Source organism: Triplophysa dalaica, chromosome 13, assembly GCF_015846415.1.
Source record: "Triplophysa dalaica isolate WHDGS20190420 chromosome 13, ASM1584641v1, whole genome shotgun sequence".
Taxonomy (NCBI): Eukaryota; Metazoa; Chordata; class Actinopteri; order Cypriniformes; family Nemacheilidae; genus Triplophysa; species Triplophysa dalaica.
The window spans coordinates 15,383,551-15,411,537 of record NC_079554.1 but is presented as its reverse complement, the minus strand read 5'-3'; the positions used below and the strand labels follow the sequence as shown (position 1 = coordinate 15,411,537).

At 40.0% G+C, this 27,987-nt stretch overlaps 1 protein-coding gene across 1 annotated transcript; it reads left to right on the top strand.

Annotated features, from left to right (window-relative positions):
• The first annotated feature begins 147 nt into the window (after positions 1–147).
• Positions 148–27,982, top strand: foxo3b (forkhead box O3b). The gene is made up of 4 exons (XM_056764140.1): positions 148–1,602; positions 1,778–2,465; positions 24,355–25,796; positions 25,963–27,982. The coding sequence occupies exons 2-3, from the start codon at positions 1,938–1,940 to the stop codon at positions 25,780–25,782; spliced, it is 1,956 nt and encodes a 651-aa protein (XP_056620118.1). The 5' UTR covers positions 148–1,602; positions 1,778–1,937; the 3' UTR covers positions 25,783–25,796; positions 25,963–27,982.
• Positions 27,983–27,987: the final 5 nt, after the last annotated feature.

Below are 27,987 nucleotides of genomic sequence, written 5' to 3'. Positions count from 1 at the left end.
CCTTGCAGCAACATGCAAATATTATTACTGCAATCACACGTGCGTGTAATATGCGTCTACACCATTGTCTTACAGATACGCATAACGCATACAGGTTGGATGAATCTGCATTGAAGAATTACGCTTCGTCTTGCATAATGCGATTAATCGTTGGTGCGCCCAGGTGGAAGTACGCGCATTCCTTCACAAACATCAGTTGCGCGCATCGTCAAAACGCGCGTCTCTGAAAGAACAAAGACATGCTGGTGTTTTGATAGGACATGAGATGACGAAGAGTACGTCACTGAACGAGCCACAAGGAAAGGAAAGCAAAAGGCGTATAACGTTTCTTGATTATGAATTACGTCATGTGTTTAAGTAAAAGAGGTTGGCAGTAGGGGGCGTTTCGTGACGGACGACTTCACACACCGATTAAAGGGACATTGTAGGGAACCAGTGGACTTACAAGACAGAAAGGGAAATACAAAACGTGCCACAAGTTTTGATATACCTCTAAAAGGTGAACTGTTGTACAGTTTGAAAGTAAAAACATAGGCCTATACGCAAATTTGGAAAACACTGTTAACTCTTTGCTAAATGTTACTCAATTTCTTTTTATTATGACATCACAACATTATACGACGCTTACTTTCGTTATTATTGACTTTTGTTTTGTAATGTTCAATATCGTTTCCCCTATTTTGTCCTTTGTTGTCTCTTAAGCACGCTTACTTTCTCGAGAGGAAAAAACAAATAAGAATGTAACAGAGGACATTAAAGATGTTGAACTTGTGTTAGTTGAACTACCTGGAATTTTTTTCTTATCTCAAGCACTTTCTTCATAATATGTATAGATATTGTTGTTTGCATGTCTCAACCACCATTTCTAGCAACTGAATCTATATTTGGAAAACCGATAAACTGATACGGGTTGAAGTGACTTGTTTGAACATGTCCACTCGCCTGTTGGCAGCCGTGCGTGAGGAGCATCGCCCCTTTAAGAGGCGATCCCATGCGTGGAATCTAGGGGGCAGGTCCCTGTCAGCGACTGCGTTTCTCTTCTCGCTCTACAGTCAGTCCAGTCCTAAATTGAGCTTACTTGAGTGCTGACAGACGATTATAGCAGATTGTCCTCCTGCGGCTTTAGATAGGGGCATAGCTCCAGTGAAAGGGCTTGAAGGAAATTTATCGCAACGTACAGTTGACATCGAGACGTTTCCACGCACTCTTTCCAGACAGTGACGATAAACGGGACTCGCGTCTCTACCTTTTACTGTTAAAGAGGTTTCGGGAAAGAGAAGGAACAACGCGTCACAGTGGCAAATGACAAGAAAATACCAAAGCACTCGACGAGCACGAGTACTTTTTGTCTCGTTCCTGTAGTTGTCTTGTTCTGACATATCATCGTTTTGATTCGTAGCGAGCTTTATGTGCCGTGGCTCTGACAGCTCTTTTGTCACTACAGCGACTTGCTGCTTGTGATGATTGCGTGCGGTGACGTTGAGGCGCTTTGTCCGTGGCTACTGGTGAAGTGCGCTGGAGAGATATAGTTGTATTACATCAGTGCACCAAGTCGCTGGGAGTGCGACAGAGAGAAAGAACACAGTGGGATCCGAGTGAATGGTGAGTATGCAAATTATACGATGGTTTTATATATTAATGCAAACATATTCAGATTTGTAACAGTATTGTTTTTAAAGCGTATTGAGAAAAATGATTTATGCTCAATATTGTATGATTATTATAAGGTGGCTTGGTTGTAAATGCATGTTGCATTTTTGTCTCTCCTCAAACACAGAGTGAGGTTCAAGTTTCAAGTTCAAGTTTTGCACCAGTCGTTCGAGGAGCGTTAGGCACTATTTAGAGTAAGAGACGCATTCATGGAATGCGACTGTGACCGCGTCCCACTGCCTATCTAACTTTGAACTAGTGACCGAAGGGGAGCGACGATAGAGACGATGGCAGAGACGACCCTGGAGCCGCGCTCTGATCTGGACGTTGTCATTGATCCGGATTTTGAGCCGCAAAAACGGCCGAGATCATGCACTTGGCCACAGCCGGAGTCAAGCTCGGCGAAGCCCGCGTCCAATGACACTGACATTATTCCCGAGGAAGAGGACGACGAGGATGACAGCGCGATGGCGATCAACGCCAATGGTGTGGTTGAAGGAGAGGACAGCGGCAGTCCGAGCCTGTCCGATGGACTGCATGCAAGCGGACAGGACAACACGGGCTCTCCGCTGTCCTCCCAGCTGGCCTCAGCGACCGCGGGGGCGAGCGGCCAGGGCGGCCAACAGCAAACCCCACGGAAGACCTCCTCGCGGAGGAACGCATGGGGCAACCTGTCATACGCAGACCTTATTACTAAAGCCATAGAAAGCGATCCAGACAAAAGACTGACACTGTCTCAGATTTACGAATGGATGGTCAGAAGCGTCCCGTACTTTAAAGACAAAGGCGACAGCAACAGCTCCGCTGGCTGGAAGGTAAGCGAATGTGCGCGCGCGAATGTATGCACGTGTCAGTCGCGCACCCGTGCGTCTCTTTCATTGTACATTGATGTCATTCCACATCACAACAAGAAACACATGTCTTGGCATGTCCGTGTGTTTTTAGACACGCGTGCTCACGCACGGAGGTGGGGGGGTTGAGCTATAAGGGGTTTCGATGGTGCGCGTGCCTCAGCAGTATAGTGAGATCGATGACGTCACCGGTAAACAAACCCTCTCTCCGGACACCAGTATTAAATAAATTACCCACATTCTCGAAGAATAAGGAATATTAGACAAAAAATCGATCAGCTGGCGAGTTTGTTTACATTAACTCATGTAAATCCAGTTTCTTTTTCACTAAGGACATTTGCGTTTTGTTATTATTACACAATTCGGAGTGCCAGTCAAAATAAATGTTAATGCTAGTATGTGACCCTGGATGACAAAACCAGTCTTGAGTAGCACGAGAACATTTTAGTAATAGCCAAAAATACATTGTATGGGTCAAAATTATAGATTTCTCTTTTATGCCCAAAATCATTAAGATATTAAGTAAACATCATGTTCCATGGAGATATTTTCTAAATTTCCCACCGTAAATATATCAAAATTTTATTTTTGTGAGTGGATGACCACTAACAGTGCCTCTTATTACCAACTTCAAAGGCATTTTTCTCAATATTTTGATTCCTTTGCACCCTCAGATTCCAGAGATTTAAACAGTTATATCTCCACCAGATATTATCATACCCTAACAACCCATACATCAATAGAAAGCTTAATTATCCAGCTTTCAAATGATGTAAAAATATCGATTTCGAAAAATTGACCCATAAGACTGGTTTTGTTGTCCAGGGTCACATATGCACAAACTGCTTACATAAAATATGGCACTGTACATGTGATAAAAGCTGCTCAGACCGGGTTAAATGGCATTACAGAATGTGTAATGACTTAGAATGGTGCAAAGTTCCTGTAACAACTACCTTCAATGGGAATGTCATTGCCATGATCCGTAGCCAGCAAAAGACACATGGACCTTTCACTAATACAGCTAGTGGGTTGGGGGATGGTATTAATGGATGGTGGTGGGGTGGTGGGTGCAAGGTCAAGGACAGTTGCATGCAGAAAGCCCAGCTTGCCTGTCCCTTCGGCTGTAAATAGCTTTGAGTTATTACAGTGAAAGCTGGGGTACTGTTGTGCATGTGCCTGTGGCAACAGCAAACTTCTTGATTAAAGGTGCACCCCAGAATGATCGTGTTTCTCAAACAGCTATGTGAAACATCTGTTTTTATTATTAAACACTACAACCACATTAATAGCACAAGTACACACACAAAAAAAATAATGTTGTACGGTGCCTGTTGCCATTCTGTCAAGTAGAAAAATGTCTACCCATGTGATACTGAACTGCTGCGTTACTTAACTCGAGCTCTGAATATGATACGCATTCCAGCACATGTCTGAGGGATATATTTGTGTACAGTGTGTGGACACCAGGATTCAAACAGCGTAGATAAACACTACTGTAATTTAACCGAATAAACCGCCAAAATGCAAATACCAAGTTTTTATCTTCAAACACAATAAACGATTGATCAAATTCTTATGAGAGGAACGAGATTGACTGTTTTAGCATAGGTGACATTACATAATGCTCCTCCTACTCTCTTCTGAAAACCGAAACAGAAAAATGTAGGTGTAGAGATGGTGAGATTTTATAGTTTTATCATCCCTCTTCACGATGCGCTCTTGTAATGACAGGCTGAGAGTAACTTAAAATCAGATACTACACAGTTTTTAATCTTCTAATCTTGTCCACCACACATTTGCCTGTAATCTCTCACCAACGCTATTACCACGTACAACCGCTCTGTTTATCTCACATCTGTAATATAATCAGATTATGTTTGTCATAAAGACCAAACTACTACTGTAATGTAATTGCACCATTCTCGTTCCTGGAACACTTCATATTTTGTGAGGCCTATTGAAATGTTTCAGTCATGGTGAAGATTGGAGAATGATCGTTCTCGAAAGGGAACAAAATCCACTTGGTTCAGTTCCAGGATGCTTTTTAAGTGTTGCATGTAATCTATTCATTGTCAAGAGGGACGCTTTAAAATGCAACATTCGCTTCATGCATGCACAAATACATGCAGCATAACTTTCCTAGAACCATCATATGTTTAATAAATATTTCTGTATTTGAAGAATGTTTTGTCTATAATACTGAGAAAAGGTGTAGGGTGTTTGTGTTCACTTGTGTACCATCAAAGGTTGTTGTTGCTCTCGATGTCTAAGTGCTGTGATTGTAACAATAGGCAAGATGGTTTCTATGCATTTCTGTGTGGTATTACAGTGGAAAACAGAGGATAGGAAAATATAGATAGTGTTCAGTAGCATGCCAGGTCTGCAGTACTTTGAAGTGACGGAACAATGATGTTGATATGGATGTATAGGTGAGTTTATAGGTCACCGTAAATGTTGTTTGATAAAGTGTACACTGATAAGCCCGATAAGCCAACACTCGCTCCTACATGCTTTAAGCATATCGTCTTTTTCTCCCCCTTTACCCAGAGACATTTTCATATTTGAAAACATTTGATTAAAACACAGACTTCCTGATCAGGTGGTGCCTACAGAGGCCCGTCATAAGCAGATCTGTGGTAAGGACATTTGAATTTCTTTCTAGTTTAGTCTACTCTAGGCCTATTTCTCATTACACAACTTTTTCATGACCTTACTGCCCCCACCAATTTTTTGTCCTTCTGTCTCCGGCTTGGTAAAGGTGTTCTTGCTTGCAGCGTTGACCTACTGTAAGGCTTTTTAAAGTTTAATTTGTTTTCTTCCCGGCCCGTCATTTCCAATTACGCGCATCTGTCATGACATGAGCGCCAAGGCAGGGGTGGATAAATCGTTCTTGGTTAAAATTTAATTGAGTGCAATAAAGCTAGCTTTCTGTGTCAGGGGCTCTTGGCCAGACAAATCTAGCGGTAATGAGAAGAGATGCTTTGTAATAAGTGATTATTACTAAGGAAATATATCCTCACTGACAATCTCATGCATTTGCACTTTGAGAGAGACAGTGTCAAACAAAAGTAAGTCATTGCTTGGTGACGCAGATGGTTTCTTTTGGTGCATGTGTGTTGGAGCGCATGTGTGTCAATTTGTGACTAGCCACAGAATTAGATTGATTAACCGAGATTAGATTTAGATTACGCTCGATTGAACGTTGCAGTTCCGGATCATGGTGAAGCAGGTGTTATATCTGAGTCTGTGAAGACTTTCAGCCGTACAGATGTTGACTAAACAAATGTGCTTTCTGTGACATAACACCACAGTGACTACGTGCACATAGTCAATTTGGTATTCAAATTTGTACGGCCTGGGGAAGCTCACAGAAGGCATCACTTGGCACAGGACAAAATTTTAATCTGGTCAGATAATGCACGTGTTGCCCTGTGGGAATTTGTTTAGGTGAACTTTTAATTTCCTCACTAGGGGGTTTGGGAAGCACATAGGACTCATCTTTGTAATACTTATACATTTATTTGTCTCTATCTCAATGTTTCTGAGCAGAATATTTCTGAAGTGTTAGTGTCTTCCAAGAAGCCAGGTCATTACAGCAAAGTCTGCGCAACAGCCCTATCTCCTCTTATCAATACAGAGTGTTCTATATAAAAGACCAATCAGAAGCTCCATGCATGGTGAGGTCACCGGCACAAGTGAGTTAACAGTTTTAAGAGTCCAATGCCTTGCAGTTTCAGTAAATCCTTATCTTCTTCACTGCACCTTTAGTGTTTACACACCTGCCCTGGGGTCAGCCGTGGTGATATGGATGTCAAGGGAGGCCACTGGATCAAGTTGAATAGACTGAATAGACAGAATGCTGACTTTGCAGTAAAGTCCGCAACAGTTCCAGCTGCTGGACACATCAGCAGTTTGTTATCGGGCAGCTCAGGGAGAGTCTATGAACATTATTATGGGCTAAGATCATGTGCCGTGCCTTTTGGCACACATCAGATGCTAGGATTTAAATCTCTAACACTTTCTGTCTTTAAATGACTGTGCATTCGCTCAGTTTTGTCCCATTTACCTCTGACTGCACTCCTCCCCCACCTACCACACATTCTCTGTCATGCCGTGTTTATGGGGGCATGAAATCGCTCCACAGCTCATGGGCATCTCGCGTGCTGCTACTTAGACTACCATCACTGATATGTCTTTTTAGTTTTTTCAGCATTTAGTTGAAATGTGTCTATCTCTATGCCTTTAAAGGCAATGTACAGTCTCGAGCTGAAAAAAGAGAATTCTTTGTCTTTGCATATGCCAATTACCCTCCTCTTGGAAAGAAATTATCATAAGGTTTAACCTAGTCAATATGGGTCCATTGCTACTGTGAATGTCAAAGACCATGATGTGAGTGGTGAACAGCACAAGACAAGCAGACAAACCAAAGACACAGTCCCCCAAAACTTCTAAGAATCAAGAGTTTTTGTAGTGTAATATAAAACATACTGTAACATTTGAAACTGAAAAAAATCCCTCTTAGCAAAGAAACAACAACACTGCTCTAAAAAGCTGGTCCAGTACTTTCTTTCGACAAACTGGTATTTGCTACACTGCCATGGAAAAATAGATCATACTTCCAATTTTTGTATGTTTTTTAACGGCTGTACAATACAATGCTTGTGTAGAAAAAAACAGCCTGATATTTTAATGATTCTCAAAAAGCCACATTTTCAAGATTTGATTCACCACACACAAGTCTTAATTACGAGACCGACACAAAAATACGTCTGTGTACTAAAATCAGTGTCATTATTGATTGATTCATATGTTTATAGTTAAAGAGACACATTTTCAAATATGGAACGAGGCTGTTGTGGAACAATGGTTACATTTAAAACTACATTAAACTGATAACATTTACGCATTTGGCATAAAAACATTCTTATGATGCGACTGTTTAAAGCTGAAAGACTTTCCTTAATGGACGGTGCAAATGCACACAATTTACTTCTGCTATTTAAAATAATAGCTATAGTAATAGTTTGTTTGAGTGTCATGAAGGGTCGCAGGGTTTAATGAGTAAACATGGTCTTTACTGCCTGCGCTCGCCGCGCACAAACCGTCACGCTCCCTAAATCCTGCAAGCCAAGCATGTAGGGTCAGAGAATAAACACAATTCACTGCATTTTCATGATACCCCCTTTTGTTTTGGGAGTAATTAGGAGTGCCTGAGACTATTTCTTTGTATGTATCTTGGTTCCTGTGGTGTTTGTAGATGCCTTTGACATGCACAAAGACAAATCCCTAGACATGAGTGACCATAAACAATATGAATTGCCATGTAGCCCCTTTCTCTCTTTCTCTATACACACATTTTAGCATAAAAACAGATTTTTTATATATCCGCCTGTATATATGTCCGTCTCTTTTCCTCCTTTTTCTTTCTCTATGTATAGAGGCCCAGTAAGGGGTTACATGGGGCTCCACAAAAAGGGGCCCCTCGCTTTCTCTTACTCTTCCTTATTCTTTTTATCTCAGTTTCCCTCCTTCTCTTTCTCTCAGATTACTTTGAAAGTGGGAGGAGGGTGCGACGATACACTGTCCCACGTTGTATTAAAACTTTGAGGGAAACATATAGTATATAGTATATAGTGTATACAGTATATAGGTATATATAAAGTATATAAGTGTAAAATGACAAGTTTGCATTTATACTCGTGCACACACATGTCAATGGTTGTTTATTTAAAGTGCAGGATGTTGTTTTCGTTGTGTTTTTTTACTACATCTCTGTAATTCAAAGAGAGCATAAAATGACCACACTGTTTGTGTTTCTTGGATGCCGTGAGATTATACAACAACTCCGGCCAGAGCTCTGTGGTGGTGACTCTGGTATGCAAAGTTTTTCAAAGTGGTATTGCTCAAGTGAAGGACAGTATCTTAAACTTGGAGTGTTTAGAGCTTTATGTAAAAGTAAAATAATTCATAATTAATGTTAAAAAGTATGCTGCCCACAATGTGCACTATCCTAATACAGATAGAGGGCAGAGAATGGCAGAGAGAGGGAGAAAGAGAGACAGATTGGCAGAGATTGGTCCGGAGGGACAGGACTGCTGATGATCTGGTTGAGGATGACATCACCGCTTGACTGAAAGGGCTTTTAGACTGATTGATTTACGTACATGAAAGTGAGAATATGGCACTGCCATGTGTTGTTTGCAGAATCAGTGCACATTTATATTATATTCAATGTATTGCTGCTCTTAAAGAGATAGTTCACCCCAAAATGAAAACTTCATTTACTCACCCTCATGTAATTTCAAACCTTTCTTTTTTTCTGCAGAACACAAAAGAAGATATTTTGGAGAATGTTGGTAACAGAAAACCGTTGGTCCCCATTGACTTGCATTGGTTTTGTGTCCTTACAATAGAAGTGAATGGGGACCAACGTTTTTTGTTTACCAGCATTCTTCAAAATATCTTATTTTGTGTTCTGCAGAAGAAAGAAAGCCATACAGGTTTGAAATTTCATAAGGGTGAGTACATGATGACAGATTTTTCATTTTGGGGTGAAATATCCCTTTAAAAGTCCTCTCACACATTTTTTCTTAGCTCTCAGCTCTGCTTAGTAAATGTGGGTTAGTGTGCCTTTCCTGCCTCTCCTCTCCCCACTTTTTCCCCTTGTTTGTTTTACTTTTCCCTTTCTTCCACCCAGCCTTTCACTCCCTTCTTTTTTTCTTCTTCCTGCAGCTGTGCAGCCGAGCAGTTTTTCCAGGAGCATACAAAGGCAGTGGCCAGGCATTCTGACAACAGCACATTGCTGAAAGTCTGCTAGTTTGTTATAGTTCAAGTTCAAGTCAGCTTTATTGTTATCTTCACATGCACCAGACATACAAAGAATCGAGGGGACGTTTTCTCATGGTGAAACAGATGGTCAAAGTATATGACAGACATACAGACATGCGATGTCATTATTCCAGTTTACATACCCATGTTATCCTGTACAGAATCTCTTGGTGAAAAAGATGTGCTCTAGGTGTTGTAAAAAACATTTCTTTTAGTGATGTGATGTGCAGTGTGAGGATTAGTCTGTTTAAACTTGAGGCTTAGTCAGGTGGCTGGTCATATGAGCTGTCTGAGTGTACATTGTGCGTGTATGTACACACATAAAGTGTGCTAAAGCTCTTTTGTATGTACAGACACAGAGAGAAGGCAGATCATTTAACCGAGGATCACACAGTAATGAGGTATGAAGAATTACATCAGTTTCACGATCACACCACATCATTTTCATATCACATCAGACTGCTTAATGCCGAGAGATTACACCAGGTACCAACAAAAAGATGCGTAAGTGCAGAGATAAGAGGGAAAAGAAAAGCGACTGGGAGAGTCTAACAGATAAAACAAGATAAAAGAGGAAGCATACGTTTGTTAAGGTTAATCAAAGTCTATTTGCTTATATTATACTGAATATTATTTAGCATTATCATTAAGACTTGTCAACACATATTTTGTGCCACAAGAGTCATCCACACAAATATAATTTAAATTTGCCATTTCAAATCTGTAAGTCTTTCTTTCTTCAGCAAAGCACAAAAGAAGATATTTTGAAGAATGTCGGTATCCAACTGTTGATCCCTTATTGACGTCAATTGCATGCACACAAAAACAATGCAAGACAATGGGGACCAGTGGTTTTTCTGTTACCAACATTCTTCAGAATATTTTTGGCAGAAGATAAAAAAGTCATGCAAGTATGAAATGCCATGAGGGTGAGTAAATGATGACAGAATTTTTGAGTGAACAGTCCCTTTAAAAAGGCTTGCATGAGTAAAACACTTTTTTATATGACCTCCTCTTGACTTCCTGTATGTATGCAAGAATGTATACATTTACACAAAAGTTTGGATTACTTTGTTTGTGTAGTAAATTTGTTTGGGCAATCTTCATGGTCCACTGAGATTGCGATCAGGCACATTTGACATTGGAGCACACATCCCCCATTTAGTCAAACAAAAGTTGCCACAAACCCTAAATCTGTAAATATGTCAAATTTAACTTCTTACGCAGAGGTTGAAAAGTCACAGCATATAATTTCCATGTTTTATTTCTGCTTGATAACTCTAAAACTGTACAGAGACTGAGAGTGCTCTTGCTGAGGGCGAACAAATTCTATTGGCTAACTAGCACTCCTCCCCCAGCCGTGATTGGCTCAGAGGTTCAGCGGGGCACTCAATCAGCGCAGTGAAAGCATATGTAGGTCAGTGTGTAGCTGGGCTGCACGGCATGTTCGTATGTGTGTGTGTGATGTGCGGTTGCGTACGCTGGCAGTCTTCCATCTCTCTCTCAGAGGGAGAGCGGAGGGGGAAGGGGGCGAACAAGAGGACAGAGGGAGGAGTAGATTGTGAGGCCTCTGCTATCCAGTCTGCACTAAATGCATTAGTGCTTGGTCCCTGATCTGTGGAAAACATTGGAAACAACTTTTGTAATGACTAACTACCAACAGATTTTAATCTCATGGCCAGATTTGCTCTTTTAATCCGGTCAAAAGGATCTTGGTGCCAGAAGGTCAGCAATGGCTAGTTTCTATGACAACATCTCTGAATGAACTTTCGCCGAAACCACAATGTATAAATATGCAGGGACAGCAATTTGTCTCCTTTCAGTGGCTCTTTTTTTTAACCAGACATACCATTGGCCAACGGTCTTGGAAAGGTGTAGTGTTCTCGAAGCAAAACATTTTACAAATGAGAGAGTAGAGTGAAAGGGAATGCCAGGGTGGGTATAGGAAAGAGCGGGCATTGAGTGTTGTTCAAAACTAAACTTCTCCGTCTTTAACGACTTTGCCCTGAGAATGCCCTGTGTACTTTTAGAGCACTTCCCACTGGCACGGCGCAGAATTTTTCTAGAGTCCCTATGGCGTGCCACAAAAAGCACAGAAAGTGTGTTGAGCTGCTAAGCATGCCCGGCAGTGAATTAACTCGCCTCTCTGAGCTTTCCACTACACACATGAACATGTGCGAGACAACCTGGCAAAGGCAAAAACATCCACTGTATCTCCAGACGATATCTGTCTAGACAGAGAGAGAAAGGGTCAAACAAAGAGTCTCATGAGCGACTTTGTCGGTGCATTCTACAGTGAATAAACTCCGTGAGCACACATGCACACATACCCAAACACAAAAAGCCTGATAGGCATTCTACACTTCAATGAATTATGAATCACTGTTGTTAGGCAGACTAAATGCACCAGGTCTTTCACCCAGATTTCTACCCTTTTAACAAGATGAAACAAAATATTTCTATCTACATACCGTACACCGGGGGTCCCCTTACATGGAATTCGCAATTTTGTTTTTACAGTAGCCCTTAACGGACAAACTGCTACAGAACGCATTTCGTAAATACGATATCTTCTTCGACAAAGAAGCAAAACATGACGAGATCAGTCCTGTGTCAGCCACCGTAGTGCTTGGTAACAGAGGGGTGACCATTGGAGAAAGCCATTGGTCGCAATTCGCAACCTCACCGCTTGGGCTCCACGATTAATCGCAATTCCCCTTCAAATCAAAACTGTGCTCATGTTTTATGCGCAGCTTGTTCATGAAGCACGGCTCTGTGAATAGCGGGAAATGCTGCTCCACCTGAAAGCACTGCACGTTGGAGTCGCTTATTAAGTGCATTTAAAAAGCAACACCCGTCAAACATCATCAATATAAATAAACTTTACTGTCATGAAAATACCCTAGGAGGCTTGAAAAACAGTGATAGAAAAATGCCAGATACGATGCAGATAGGAAGACAGCATTTCCTGCGCAGCCAACCACCAAATCGCATGCGGTTACTTATCGATTAATCGTGCAGCCCTAGATGCCACTAAATTTCATTCACTGGAAATGTTGAAAAAACATCTTAATTAGACTGCCTTCTATACAAAGTTTAGCCGAATTCTTATCAAAGGATGTGCTCTTTGCAAAGTAGAGGATCCCAGAATGCATCATGATGAACAGTGAAAAGAGGCGAGAGATGTTTATTATAAATTATCTTATATTTTATTCAAGACTGCATAGATTAAAACAGTATCAATAAAAAATCAAGTTTGATTAAAAATTGATCATCTTATTTAATTCATGTATGTGCTGTATATTTTATTCTTATTTGAATCTTAGCAACAAGCTGATTTCGTTTCGATCGATATATTTGAATCAGTTGAAGTCTCCCGTACTGGGCGGTATGAAGACAGCTCCCTATGTATGCAGCAAGCAGCGAGAAAGCTTTAAAGCTAGTGCTATGGCATTTAAATGAGAGTTTCGTTGACACATCATAACACAACTAGGTAGCGAAGCAGCCAGGTGACAGCCACACCCTACGAGCACACAAGCGTATGGCAGTAATTTTGGACCCTGCAGGAAGATGGACGTAGAGGAAACAAAGAGTAAACATCCTGCCCACCTTTCGTCTCGTGATCATACTGCAACTTCTGTCTGTCTGTAAACAAAAATAGAATGTAAACCCGCTTCCTGTTTTTAATGACTATTTAAAAAACTGATTATGGCCTTTGTGGTTACTGCTAGTGCAAATGTACAGTAGACAATATTTAACCCAGGCTAAAGTCTCATAATGTATATATGAGATAACAAGTATCAAAGTTTGATTTTAATCATTCATTTCACTATGATTTCAATCTTTGGCCTTACTCAGTCCATATCTCAGATGTCAAGGTTATATATTCACAAAATGTTCTTTAAGTTATGTAGGATGACTTATAACAACAAAAAATAATTGATCTGGGTTTTCACTGGCAGGGTGACATATAGTGTTCCATAATGCAACAAGTGCAAATCCTCGGAATTGGAAAATCCACAGAAAACCTGGCGTACATTTTTTATATTTGTGCCTGTGTGTGAGAGGTAAATCCAGTTAGACACAAATCCTAAATGCACATGCACAGTCTGCTGTATCTTGCCTAAAGGGATGCTGTGGTGATGGGGTAGACGCTCGTGTGTGTGTTTACACAAGAGTATGTGTCAGAGAGAGGGTTGTTCTGCAGGTTTTTCAAGTTTCCAGCTCTCCAGTACTCAACCGATGAACTTGTCAGCACTTTTTCTTCCCTGCAGCCACCCCTGCTTTCTAAATTTCTGGAGGGATTACTGGTCACACCTCTTTCAAAAGTGGTTTGATGGTGAGATTGAGCCCCCTGAATTGGCACTCTGCTCATGTATCAATCTTCCTTAATGGATGGTGACCAGAGCTACGTGCTCGCTAGAGGTCCACTGCTCTCTCCTAGAGCTCTTTTTTAATTCCAGAGAGAGGCCCGGTTCAACACTATGTGTGTGTGTGCATGTGTAACGATTCTGGCAGGGATCCAATTCGCCAGAGACCGTGTGAATGCATTGGCGCTGCTCCAGAGAGTTCAGCAGTAGATGAGTTGTTACTGGAAGGCTTTTGTTCTTGGTTCCACCAGAGAAAAGCCCTTCACAGGAGTCATCCAGTCGAAATGGCAGAAGGGAGAAAAGAGAGGAAAAGGAGAGGCGAGAAGAAAAACCTCCAAATGTCCTACTTGTGAGTCTGATTTATTATTTAGGATTTCAGCCTTTTAGCTTCGGCTGAGATACTGCTGTCATGTAGAAATATGTTCCAAGTCGTAATGAGCCAAAACGACCTAAAGCAGTCTTCTGAGATCACCAGTTTACTGTGGATTCACAGGACTGATTATGCCCTTAGACATCGTAATTCATTGACACCTTTAATGTAATGCAACAAGGGCATGAACATATGTTAGTAAATTATTGATTTTTCCTAAACTATGAGCTCCATTCCAGTGGTTTTTAAATTAAGCTTCTTTGTCGTGGTAAACTTTGTTTTCTATTATATTTTCTGGGTTAGTCAGGCAGGTTTAGCCATATTAACCATGTACAGTAGTCCCGAAAACGACCATACTTAAAAGGTTAAAAATTCTGTCATCACTTACTCTCAAATCTGTATAAATGGCTTTGTTCTGATGAACACAGAGTAAGATATTTGGGAGAATGCTTGTAACTAAACGGTTCTTGGCCACTGTTGACTACCATTGTAGGAAAAATTACTATGGTAGTCAAAAGTGCCCCAGAACTGTTTGCATTCGTCAAATTATCTTCTTTTGAGATCAACAGAACAAAGAAGCATTTTTCAAATTCAATGGCGGCCAAGAACTGTTAGGTTACAAGCATTTTTCCAAATATCTTTCTCTGTGTCAACAGAGGATAACAGGATAAGAGAAATGCATAATGGCAGTTAAGAAATGTTAAAAATTCGCCTGCCATTGGCTTAAGTGTCAAAAAGTAGCCTACACTGCAAGGGACTGTGGTAGATCTTTATAAAAAGGGAAAGAGTGAACGTGAAGGGGAGGGGTAAATCAATAGACTGGCACAGTTTGGAGGACATGCCTGTGTGGTGTTTCAGTGTGTTGCGTCATGATGGGAAGCTGCGGCATTAGTGAGAATGTGCTTAAGACCTCAGGGCCTCAGAGAAGCAGAACAAAGAGACAGAGTGAAATGGAAGACAAGACAGCAAAGAAGATGAACGAGGAGAGAAAAGTGACAGTTCAGAGCACCCTGCACCTTGCACAAAGAATGAATGTGCTGTTCAAACCACATGTGCCCCAGACACTGTCCAAGACAACTGAAGCTTGTGTTTGTTTGCTTTTTCATTGAGTGTGTAGACTGATGTATGATTGGTCACAAGCGTTTCTTTTTGTCTTTTTTTAGTCACCGATAGTAAGGAACAATGAAGTAAATGAAGAATAACAGATGAGCGAATTTACTAAGAGTGACAGTTTGCGTGCACTGCCTTAAGGCTGTGGCATACTTGACTTTCCGCGTCCGTCTTGCGAACAAACGCATCCGCACAGCCTCCTGCGCATACTCATCACAGATTAAGCGCGGACGTCTGAGGTCAACACATGCGCAATACAAATAAGTTTGTGTGCTCTTCCAGACCGTCAGAGGGCAGCGCTGAGTCGAGAAATCTACAGACATACTGAAAAATGTATGATTGAGGAAGTGTTTTCGATAATTCCAAACAACAAGCAAACAGCAAGACAACAAGAACAAAAACCAAACAGTTTTGAGAAGGATATGCTTCTAAGATTACTGTTCTTTGTTTTGGCGATTTTTATTCTTCTTCTTCGCACACTGCAGACTTTCTGTGTGTGTATTGACCACTAGTGGACTAATGTTCTTTTTTTGCGAATACGCTGTTGTACGCATACGGGGGGTGCGGATGACCGCGGACCCTTCTGAGGATGAAAATTGCGTCATGCGGACAGCGCGTCGACCCGGTCGGATGGACCATACTTCCTGCTTTAGTTGTTGTTTGATTTTCCCTGATTCACTAAAACAATTATGCAAATTAGGTAATAGTGCAAAATCTCCCCAGTGCAATTCCTGATCTTGTGGGTCAGTACTTTGAGCTTTATAGGGCACGCATCCACATCTTTTAGGATTTTGCACTGAAAAAACTTTATTTATATACCCGCAGTGAAGCTCTATTTCAGGGTTAACTGGCGGGCCAAATGCGGCCCCCAATTCTCTTTACCTGGCCCACCTTAAAGGACAACTCGTTCAAAACAGCGTTCGTGGATCGACTTGTCGAGACTGTTTTTCAAGATGGCGGATGTCTGTATACGCGAAATGTACTGTCTTTATAAAGTATATTCTTATTAAACTGTTTGTACACTTACAAAGTTCTCAATGCTTCGGTTTGCATGTAGGGACCCTAATTATGCTACCGTGTTAGTGTGAGGCTATTTTGAGCCTTGTTGGTGGTATTAACTAGCGATTTTTTACTTACTCTGTGCCCCATATACTAGCGCTATAAGGTAATCTGTTTTTAGAGATAAAACTCTTTACATTCGATTTTCATGAAAACGCATCCCAGAGAACGATATACTCGGTAATGATGTGTTAATTACCCCTAGGTTCATTTTTCACCGGAGTTGTCCTTTAACATTTCAATTGAGTGGAGAGACTTTAAAAAAGTTGTGCTTTAAGAAATGCACATTCTGAGACGCCACATCTTTTAAAGTCCAAAATTGCGGTCCCTTATAACAATTGACGTCTTATAAAACGATATGATGGGTCTGTCCAAGAAACTTAATGTTGTTTACAACATTATAATCAGCAATCCACAGTCTCAGGCAATCGTTTTACACACGCGATAGGTTGCGTTCTAAATGCGTCTTGTGTCCTTGAAAGTAACTGCAGGAAGGTTACTACACCACATGAACTGTTAAAAAGGTAAAAACTGTGTTGTTTTTATTACTGCATTCATTATGTATGTACAGCTATATTTACGAATACAGCTGCTCATCTCCCTACAGAACTTGCACTTTAAAGGATCTGCCCTTTTAAGTGTATGGGTTACATAAATGCGATTGGAATTCACCCGAAGATGCGATATTGGCCATATCTATTATAATAGCCATTTCTATTATATTAATGTTTAGTTTCTTGCAGAGACCAGTTGATTCGTTTTTTAAGACACTAGTTTAATGTCACAAAGTTCAGGAATTACTTTTGTAATGTATTAGGGTTTTTGACTTTTATTCATTTGACTTTCATTAATTCACCCAAATATCTTCATAAATATCTTCTTGAAAAAACAATGCAACCCAAATCTTGGAAATACTGGGGGAATGGGGGTTAGTAAATTAACACAAATTTCTTTTTTGATTTTGGGTAAACTAACGCAATAAGGAAATTAAAATACATTTAAAAAAGACAAGATCCCTTTTTATTCAATATAATGAAAAGGCACACATACTTTATATTTGTGTGCATGTTTTAATACATGACCTATAAGTAACAGCAACAAAAACAGTATAAAAGGAACAATACATAAAAGAAATACAATATAACAGAAGAAATATGATATGGTTAAAAATCTGCCCCGCATCCTATTTATACTTTTTGAAATCTGATCCTCAAAGTAAAGACCCCTCCTCTATTTCATTGAATGTATTGGTGGATTAAACTTGGTACAAACCTTGTTACAGTGCAACATGCATACGTGCCCTTACCGAACCCTCCCCAGAGAGACATGTGTGTTATGCACGTCTCAATATTTCTATGTTTAGAACTTAATCTCCTATTTATCCAAACATGCACACACACACACACGGCCAAAATGACCTCAGCCTTAATCACCTAATCAGGCCACTTTATTTTGAAGGAAGACATTAGCACACACCTCTCTCTCTGCTGCATTACAGAGGTTAAAGATGTGGACAGATAGATTCATGGCACTCAACTCTTCAGTCTGCACTCTGCAAAGTTTACACAGACAACATGAACTTGTCACCTTATCTGAAGTTACATTGCAGCCACCAATGATATCTGCCCTCTCCTTTTCCTTCTATCTTCAAACACAGGCAAGAATATTGTACATACTGTACAAAGTAACATACTCTACACATGGACTTAAAGTGCAAAATATTAATTGTAATGAGCCAAGGGAGTAGATATATACCTTATTTCGAGTGATACATGTATTTGGCTAGTTGTGTTTAATCCTCTCACTGAATAGCCAAAGAACATTGTGTTTGATATAACTTCAGAACTAGGTCACACACAGTGTTTCTTTAAACACTGACCAATACTATATAAATATTTCAGTCCAATACAATGTTTTCTGTATGTGTCTGCATGCACGTGCAAGACAGCAAGTGTATTTATGTTTGTGTGTGTCGCATCAGCAGAAACAGGAAATCATGTGGCCCAAAAGTCAAGGCAGCAGGAACTACAGACGGGGGGAGTGAGAAATGCTGGTACAGCAGAAAACCCTGTGGCTCACTCTCTGCTGCACCGCTAGTATCTTTGTCTTCTTCTTTTGTCGCTACCCCAGTGAATTGAAAGCAAGATCCCTGCACTGATGGTTCTACGGTGCATTATCATCATGAAGTAATATTCGCTAGAGTTGCATGGTGAGGAGCGATAAAGAAATGTTCCTTTTGTATTTATCTACCTTTTGCAGAGAAAATGTGCGTGGGAGTGCTGGTCCTCCCTACACTGGCAAGCTCAGCAAGATAAAGTGTGTGTTTGTAAGCTAAGTTTCCACAGGTGGAAACACACGCATGTGCATTTTTAGCTAGTTAGTAAAAAAAGGCTAGGGGTCAGTTTTAACAGCACTTCTTGTGATATCTAGTGGGATAAAAATTGAGGTCAGGTCAGCCTGTTTGCTTTAAAAGAGTTGCCTAAGCTGTGCCCATTATCGCTCTTTAGTCTCTATATTGACTAATATGGGGTGATGGATAACTTCATTTCATTCTCTGTATAGCTGATTAGCTTTATTTATTCCAACACACGCTGGTTAATATAGCTAATTATTTTTGTCCACCTTACTTAATCGCAAGGGTTTAATCTTTCTTGACTAACTAACTTGGGTAACTTTAAGAAATGCATCCATCCATCATCAATGTTGACAAATATAAAGTTTTCTCAAGTCACGTCAAGACAAAAAGCACATATATGTCACAAAGTTGTATCTGCAACATCTCTAGAGTCCTTTACAGTATTAAGTGCATGCTATGTGGAATTCACTATCCAGGGAGTAGTGAATGAGGGAACAATTTCAACACTTTTGAGCTTTGATTGAGCTTTGAAACCACCAATGCACCACATTTATGCAGGCTTACAATAAAATTGCAAAACCCAACGAAACAGGCTTGCCCCTTGAGCAAGTTGCCTTGTGATCGTAGTGAGAAAAGCAGTTGCCCACAAATACAAAACACAACAGGGCCTTTTTTCAATCCAGCCCAGATGTGCACAAGAGTGACAAACGTTAGCACTGAGACAGAGCCAAACAATGATCAAGTTGGTTTCATACACTGCTAGAGCCACAGCAATGTGATGACAACAGCCACTATGAACAAATTCATTTTAAAGAATATTATTACAGTAGTAAGAAAGAGAACCTGTTTCTCAGTATTTGTTAAATAACAATATATATCGATCACACTATAGTGTTTTCCAGTATTTCGCCTGTGAATCTTTCAGAAAGTGCAATGATATGTGCTTGTGATCTAAACTTTTGAAATCAATGGTTCACTGATAGGTCGCAAGCCGTGGCATTATTATGGGTTAAATATAGAAGCTGCGGCTGTCCAACGACGTTTCGCTGGTTCAATACATCCTGCTTGCATTTCACTAGACAAACACGTCCCTGGCACGATAAAGTGAGAACCAAATATGGCAATGATTGAGAACAGATTTGTTGGATCCATGAAATATGGCTTTATTGCTTTCTTGCAAAAGCTTTGGAATTATATTATTAAAAAATGAAAATCTATCTTTTATTAGCAAAACTTTTTAACCAAATGTAAAAATGGTTTCACCTCTATTGATTTGTCCGGTATAGCCAGGGACATCAAGGGACACAGTGTTCCAAAATGTAGCTAAAAATATCACATGTGTGGCTGATGTCTGTTCAGTGTTGTTTATGTGCATGAGTCTTAGGTCTTTCATATTCCAAGATAGATGCCAAAGAGGGTGTGGACCATAAGGGGTTAGACGTGGGAAGCAGGTTAAGCACTAGAGTAAAATACACAATGCCTACATGTGTTAGTTCTTTACTATGAGTGAGCACACATTTCTACTGGATTTCATAGTCAATGTTCTCCACGTTTCCCTCCATTCCCTCCCTTTCCTATAGTACATCTGTAGATCTTGCACACTATGAGTAGCCCATCATCCAAAGTAACTGAGATTTAGATATTTCTCTGTCCTCACTGCCTGACAGGAAGGGCACATTTAGTACTGTCTGATTATACAGGATACTCTTCTCCACTGGATTGGTTAAATATAGGTTTCTGAATCTCTTATATATATATTTATTTTTAACAGAACAAAGACATTTATTAAGCAATTGTTCCTATGGTAGTCAATGGTGGCCAAGAACTGTTTGGTTAAAAGCATTCTTCAAAATATCTTTCTCTCTGTTCATCAGAACAAAGACATTTATACAGATTTGGAACAACTGGAGAATGAATAAATGATGACAAAAAAAGAGTAAGAGTAAATTTTAAGAGTAAAAGAGAGTTCATTTTGGAGGTGAAAGCTTTAAAATTCTCAATCATTTTTCATCACCATGTTTCCTTCCTTTGTTCATTTTCCATTTCCACTTGTGTGTGTTGTTTACGCTGGCTAAACTGAAATGATGGGATATGCAGTTGTTCTTTGGCACACAACATAGGCCTGATAATGAAACTGACTGTACCCAAGACATCTAATTTTGAAATACTTGTTGCCACATTATACTTTTACTACAGGAACATTGCAGTGACATCTTGGTGAGTCAATGGCTGTGACGTGCTATAATGTAATTGGTAGTGACTGCTTGGTTAGCTCTTAAATGTCTACACACTTAATGTGTATCTGAATGTTTGGGTTTAGATACAATATAAATACTTTGATTAAATGTAAAGAAATCACTAAGGAGGAGTGACTGTGTACATTTGCTGGACAAGCACCAATGAAGCATGCTACTGTGATATCAGCTATGTAACTGGAGTGTGTGTGCCTGTATTCAAGCACTGTGATTGGCTGAAGAGAGTGGGCTGGAAAGGCCCACACCTCCTTGATCGACAGTCATAGAATAAACAAGGAGGTCTTTTAATATGCAACATTATGCAATCTGTGCACTATACACACATACAGGCATATTGTGCTTTGAACTGGACATGTTTTGGAAACATTCGCTCCATTTATTGCCAGTGTGTGAAAGATTTCTCGAGGGAGGGAGTAAACATTCACATAGATTAAGCTTGTGTGTGTATATGCATTTTTGTTTCTAGCTGGTTTGTCACGAACGGCCTACAGAATAAAATAATGATTTGTGTTTTGTACTTTCAATGAACCAAGGAAACTGTAAAAAGGCTTGGCCTGATTTATGAACCTCTGAAGGAACCGAAGAATAACAGAGAGCATAAGAAAAGAAAACATACAGAATGTACTTTCATAGAAAACTGGATCGCCATTCGCCAAGCAATCCACTTCGGTTTTCAGAAAATTTGCATGCAAACTCATTCTCTTTCTTTCACGCAAAAACATACAAACTTTTGCAAACAAGGCACACGTATGAAGAGAGGAGAAAACGTCCTGTCCTGGCTGGGAAATGAACATTCGGATGGAATGGAATGTTCTCTCCTTCTCTCCAGCAGTCAAGGCAGCTGGGAATGGGATGAGGCGGGAGTAGGAGGCTGCAAGAGTTTTAGTGTGCTTGGACCGTGTATATGTTAATGTATAAACTCCCTCTCCCCTTGCTGTATCAGTGATTGGTCTCAGTTTATTTCACTCCATTCCAAACTTTCCTAACTTATTTTGAACTCTCGTTTAACCCGTTATAGCTTAAAAACATAAACCCTGGATTTTGCTTTGGATGTGTTTTTAATTTCTTTTGGTCCCAAACGCAGAGATGACACACATATTATTTGCATATTGCTGGGAAGAATTCTCATTCCCAATAAACGAAAAGTGTATTTGAAAGTCAAAGTGTTCAGCTGCCAGATACTTATTCACACACTGGCACTGCCCTGACTTACTACAGTGAGTGAAGTGTGGAACGCTCCTCAAATACTCGTGTGTATGTGTGTGGAGAGAGATTTATTGGTGCTTATGAAGCTGTGAATTGTATTTTGTTGAAAGGTTATATTTCTCGCTTATGAAACCTCATGGTTCTTTATGCAGCTATAGTGTCTTGATATTACAAATGCTTACTTCATCTGTCAATATCATCTTTTTAATACCTCTGGTTCACCAGATTTATTTCACAGCAGTGTTTGTTTGGTTAATTTGTAGGTTACAAGTTTGTAGATGCACTGGCTTCCAACCAGCATGTAATAACATTCACACAAAGCACCAGACTAACCAAATACACTCACTCCTCTATATCTCTTAGCAAAAGAATGTGAGTGAAGCCATAGTTGCGTGTGTGTGCATTGCGTGGCTGCTGACATTGATGGATTGTTACCACATGTTGATGCTGACGGACAAAAAGGTCTCTGTGTTCCAGATAGATTCAGTGTGCAGCTGGGCGTTCAGTTAACAGCCATCAATATACACACACATGCAGTGTGCAGAGAGATCATACCATTCATATTGATTAGCCGTTTAAACAAACACCAGTGAAATGTAAACAAAACAGGTGAAAATGTACACCAGGTGGAATTGTTTAGATTTGATGTAATCTTAGGCTTAAAAGTGAGGGAATTTGTAATGCCTCATTAGTTTCAGGCTGAAAGGATGAGCTTTAGATGAAGGGTAGAGTGTGTATGTGCTTTTCTAACTGAGAGGATAATAATAGGGTTTAAAGGGTGTGCATCTCTCAGTTTTTACTGTATATAGAGCATAGCATACACAGGGTATAAACAGGATTCATGGAGCTACAATTAATACTTTTTAAGACTTTTTAAGATTCTTTCCATACATTTTAAGACCTCGTCGCCACTTAAAATTAGCGACACTTACATTTACTATCTACTTATTGTAAGATAGCACAACTAATCCATCTCAATATTAATGCAATATAATTCAGAAGAATGAATTGATTGACTAACCCATGCAAGGTTTATTAGAAAGAGAAACGAAGCTACACTCATCGCTTTCTGGCACACAGAGCAGTACACATCACCGTTATTCCCAGAGACAACCCTTATCCTTGAACCATTTGCACAAAAACTTGCATTTCCCCATTAGTCAACGATGTCGTTTAACAACCGGGTGTAAATGGACCTCCTACCATAGAATAATGCAATGTAAGTAGCTTGTCAAATGGCATTTAAGACTTTTTAAGACCTTGCGGACACGCTCCATACAGTACTGAGGAACATACTAAAGGTATAAGGCATAAACTGTACCTATATATTTTTTCTGAATTTTCATTTTTGGATGAATTGTCCCTTTAGGATAGTAGTGGTAAAAATGAGAAAATGTATTTGGTGTCAATGGCACCGTGGTTGTTTAAAGCTGCCAAGCAAGTGGAGAAGGAAAATTATAGCTCTTAATGACTTCATTCATAACATGCTGCTCCATTGAGGATTTAGTCATACACTTCCACCTCTTTTCCCTTACACATATGCTCTCACACACAAACATTATGTCATTAATCTCAAGAGAGACTTGGCAGTGGAAAACACCAGTATCTGTGGTACCACTCATCTTAACTCAAAACTACATTACAAGTATGAAGTAAGCTGTTTCCAACACGCGCACACACACACACACACACACACTATATTCATATATGCATATAGATAAATAGAAATACTTTTTTAAGCGTTTAAGGCCATTGTTCAGCACGCCTATTGAAAAAGACAGCCTTTTCTAGTATTACGGGAAAATAACTATGTTTTCGAAGATAAAACCTCTCTGTTCTGCCAAGGCTACTGGCTGTAAAACGTTTCCTCTGCTAAATTACTATAGTTACACGACATATTGTACTTTCTCAACCTCTCGAGAACACATTGTATGCTTAATACACAATGGCATCTATTTTCCACCAGTTTCCTATTCAGTAACATTGAAAAATACCTGTGCGAGTTAGGCCACCATGAAAGGAGGATTATTTTGGTCTCTTGTGTGTTACATCAATGGTTTGAGTAATCTGTATAGATTCTTATGTCTTTTTCAACAAAGCTGACTTATGTAATACTAGGAGTTCTAGCTGCACACAAGTGAGAGTGTATGTCTGTATCAGTGTAAAGACCAATGAAGATCTAAACAAAAAAGATTTTGTCTGTTTTAAGCATCAGATTGAAACCAAATGCTTTTTTTCTAAATCACATGTTGGTTATCAGATTATTCATAACCACCTGTTTCTGCTCTATTTCCAGAACTCCATCCGACATAACCTGTCCTTGCATAGTCGTTTCATCCGTGTACAGAATGAGGGAACTGGGAAGAGCTCCTGGTGGATGATCAATCCTGAAGGGGGGCGGGGAGGCAAAGCACCAAGGCGACGTGCAGTCTCCATGGACAATGGTAACAAATACACCAAGAGTGCACGTGGGCGAGCGGCCAAGAAAAAGGCAGCACTGCAGGCTGCCCAAGAGGGTTCGGTGGAGAATGTATCTGGTGGTGGTGGTGACCTATCGAAATGGGCAGGAAGTCCCACTTCCCGCAGCAGCGATGAACTGGAATGCGGTTGGACTGACTTTCGCTCACGAACCAACTCCAATGCAAGCACCTTGAGTGGACGACTGTCACCTATTCTAGCTAATCCGGAGCTTGATGATGTCCAGGATGGCCCGCCTCTCTCCCCAATGCTCTACTCCAGCCCCAGCAGCCTCTCTCCACCTTCGTCCTCCTCATCAAACCCCAAAACTTGCCCAGCTGAACTTCCGGGACTTGCTGACCTGACTGGCACAATAAATCTCAATGAGGCTGACAACCTAATGGATGGTTTGTTGAACAACATCACCACACAAGCTCAGGTAGTTCAAGTGGGTTCTGCTTTTAGTTTTGGCTCCAAAACCACCACCTCTTCTCCAAGCCCCACTTCCACTTCTCAAACTGTGGGGAATAACAGTGCAGGATTCAGTAACCCCATTTTCGGACCTTCAACGGGAGGACTACGTCAGACACCAATGCAGACCATACAGGAAAACAAGCAAACATCTTTTTCTAGCATTACGTGTTTTGGGAACTCACTTCAAGAGCTCCTGAATTCTGATTCATTGGGCTCTCTCAGTCATAGCGATGTCATGATGACACAGTCGGACCCACTCATATCACAGACCAGTGCTGCAGTCACTTCTCAAAACTCGCGCCTTCGCAATGGCCTCATGCTCCGTAATGACCCAATGATGTCATCGTTTAGTTCAGTGTTAAATGGACGAAGCAGTCACCTCCAGAATAAGCAACACCATCAGGGGTCAAGCGTCCAGGGTTCTTTGCGCTCCCTCTCCAACAACAGGGTTCAAAGTTTAGCTAATGATGCTAATAACTTAGTCTCTGCAAAGCAGCTCCTCCAGCCACAGTCCACTATGTTGATGACACAGACTTCACTTTACTCCGGGCTGAATGGAGGTAATGGGATCTGTAACCCGTCAGGAACAGACCGTTTTCCTTCGGACTTGGACCTGGACATATTTAACGGGAGTCTGGATTGTGATGTGGATTCTATAATTCGTTCAGAACTAATGGAGTCTGATGGACTGGATTTTAACTTTGATGCATTGGTGCAAAATGCTGTTAGCCTGAATCCTGTGGGAAACCTCACCGGGACAAAGCAGTCCAATCAAAGTTGGGTGCCTGGCTGACAGCATTTATATAGGTGAGCCAAAATGTCATGTAGAAATCAAAATACAAATGACTTATAAAAGAATAAAAATCTTGTGTTTTATTAAACATGACATGTTGGATATAATACAATTTGTATTGTATTAGTGATTTTATTACGTTTATTTCATTGCTTCTCTTTCTTGCTATCTTTTCTCTAGGCTCACAACAGCAGACAAACAACAAATAAAAGAATAACGAACATCCTGCAAAAAATCCACCAGACTTGAAGTATCCTTGCCAAGTTTGCTGTATGCAGCAAGTACTGGATGAATCTGACTACGACATCATCGCGATGTTTACCTTCAGTTCAACAGAGCCAGATTATAACAAAAGACTGCCCAATGGACACACAAACAAACTTATGGTGAACTCGCAGTTCATGCAACGTTATGCAATGATAAAATTGTTAGTGATAAAAAGTGAAACTGAGGCCTGTTGTAGCTTTTCTGTCCTAGTTTTGTTTCCTTGGGTAGGGTCTCTATAGTCTTTCTCTGTTTTTCTAACATTTTTGTTAAATGATTGGCTGTTTTTGTCATCGTTTTAGCACTAATTTTGTCATTGTTCAATCTAAAGAATACAACAGAAGGTCAGCAAATAATCTGGAAAATTTCAGTAGCTAGACAACGTGCACTTTGCTTTCATTTTTATCTCATTGTTACCATACAAAGTTGGCTTCAAATTTGAAATATAGTTGCCTCATAACAATAATGAAATAATCAAATTGTCTGTGGCTGATTTTAACTGTATAATGATGAGTAATTAATTTGTGTGCACTATCTATAACCATAAAAAAATGGCAAGATTTAAAGCTTGGCAGGTGGAGGCATCTTATTTAGCCATTGGTTTTCGCATATAAATGTAGCCAAAAGTATGATAAATAAATAAAATATTTACTTGCATTGTGGACATTTCCATGCCATACCAGGTGCTAAATTATCAGTGTTGAGCCCTGTCCTTTATTAAGGCCTTTTATGTTTTCCTGGCCACAAGGACATAGCATAAATGATTAGCGGTAGCAATTAGAATAATGGCAGCATTCAATGGTGGATGGGACTTTCCTCTGGAAGCCAACTTTACTGAGCAAAAACAATAAGCTATCTTTTGTATATTTGCCAAATTACTTGAAAATGTAGAAGATGCTGGCAGCCAAAATCACAAAACAAAGTGAGATCAGAGGACTTGTATGTCCTTATATGCAACATGCATCACTTGCTCAGGGGAGAGTGGGGGCTCCATTATAACATCAGAGCCTCATCTTGAATTAACTGCATCCTGGCTGTGTACACTTAAAATGTTTTATGAACATTGTACATGTGAATCCACAGAAATCCATCCTGTGTTGTTTATTGATGTCTTTACTGGGGGGTGGGCAGGGTATTGTCACTGTATTAAACTTTGTTTTGTTCCATTGATCAATTATCACAGAACATGATGTACAAATCTTAATGTTTGGTGTCCCTGGCCCTTCAAAGCATACGTTCATGTATGCATGCATGTAAATGTACATATGCATCATGTAAAATGCATATCTATGTATACATCCTGCTATACTTATGTAATGTAGTGATAATACAGATAAATCTTTTGGAGTCCATGTATTAAGATAAACCATGTAATTGTTAGATGGGGACAATTACCATAGCAGTGGTGTCAAACTTAACATGTGTCGTGGGATAAGATTATCATCATATTCATTCTAGTTTTCAGAAAGACGCTGTTCTCAGTGATGTCCACGATGCAGCAAATTCATTGGCTGGAAAACCACCCCTATAAATCAGCTTACCATGTAAATTGATTTAAAAATTCAAAATATTGTCATTGTCCTTGCATGTATTCTTACACCTCCTTTTATGGGAATAAACCTATTTTTAAAGACATCTGACACAGAGACCCGTCTTCCTATTGACTAGTTACATCTTTAAACATTACTGGTGTTTATTTACTATTTCCAGAGTGATAATCTGCATATACCACTATTCCTACATCTTCCGCCCTGATCGTAGCCTTCTTTCCTCCCTCATCTCCTTAAATCCTTTGCTGTTTTACCTCTTTATCTTATAGCCATGTGGCTTCTCTACTAGATGTTTGTGAGTATTTTTTCCTGTGTACTCCATTTTTATTGTAATCTAGTTTGTATAAGAAATGGTGCGCATGTAAATAAAGCTTGATTAAGCTATACGTCT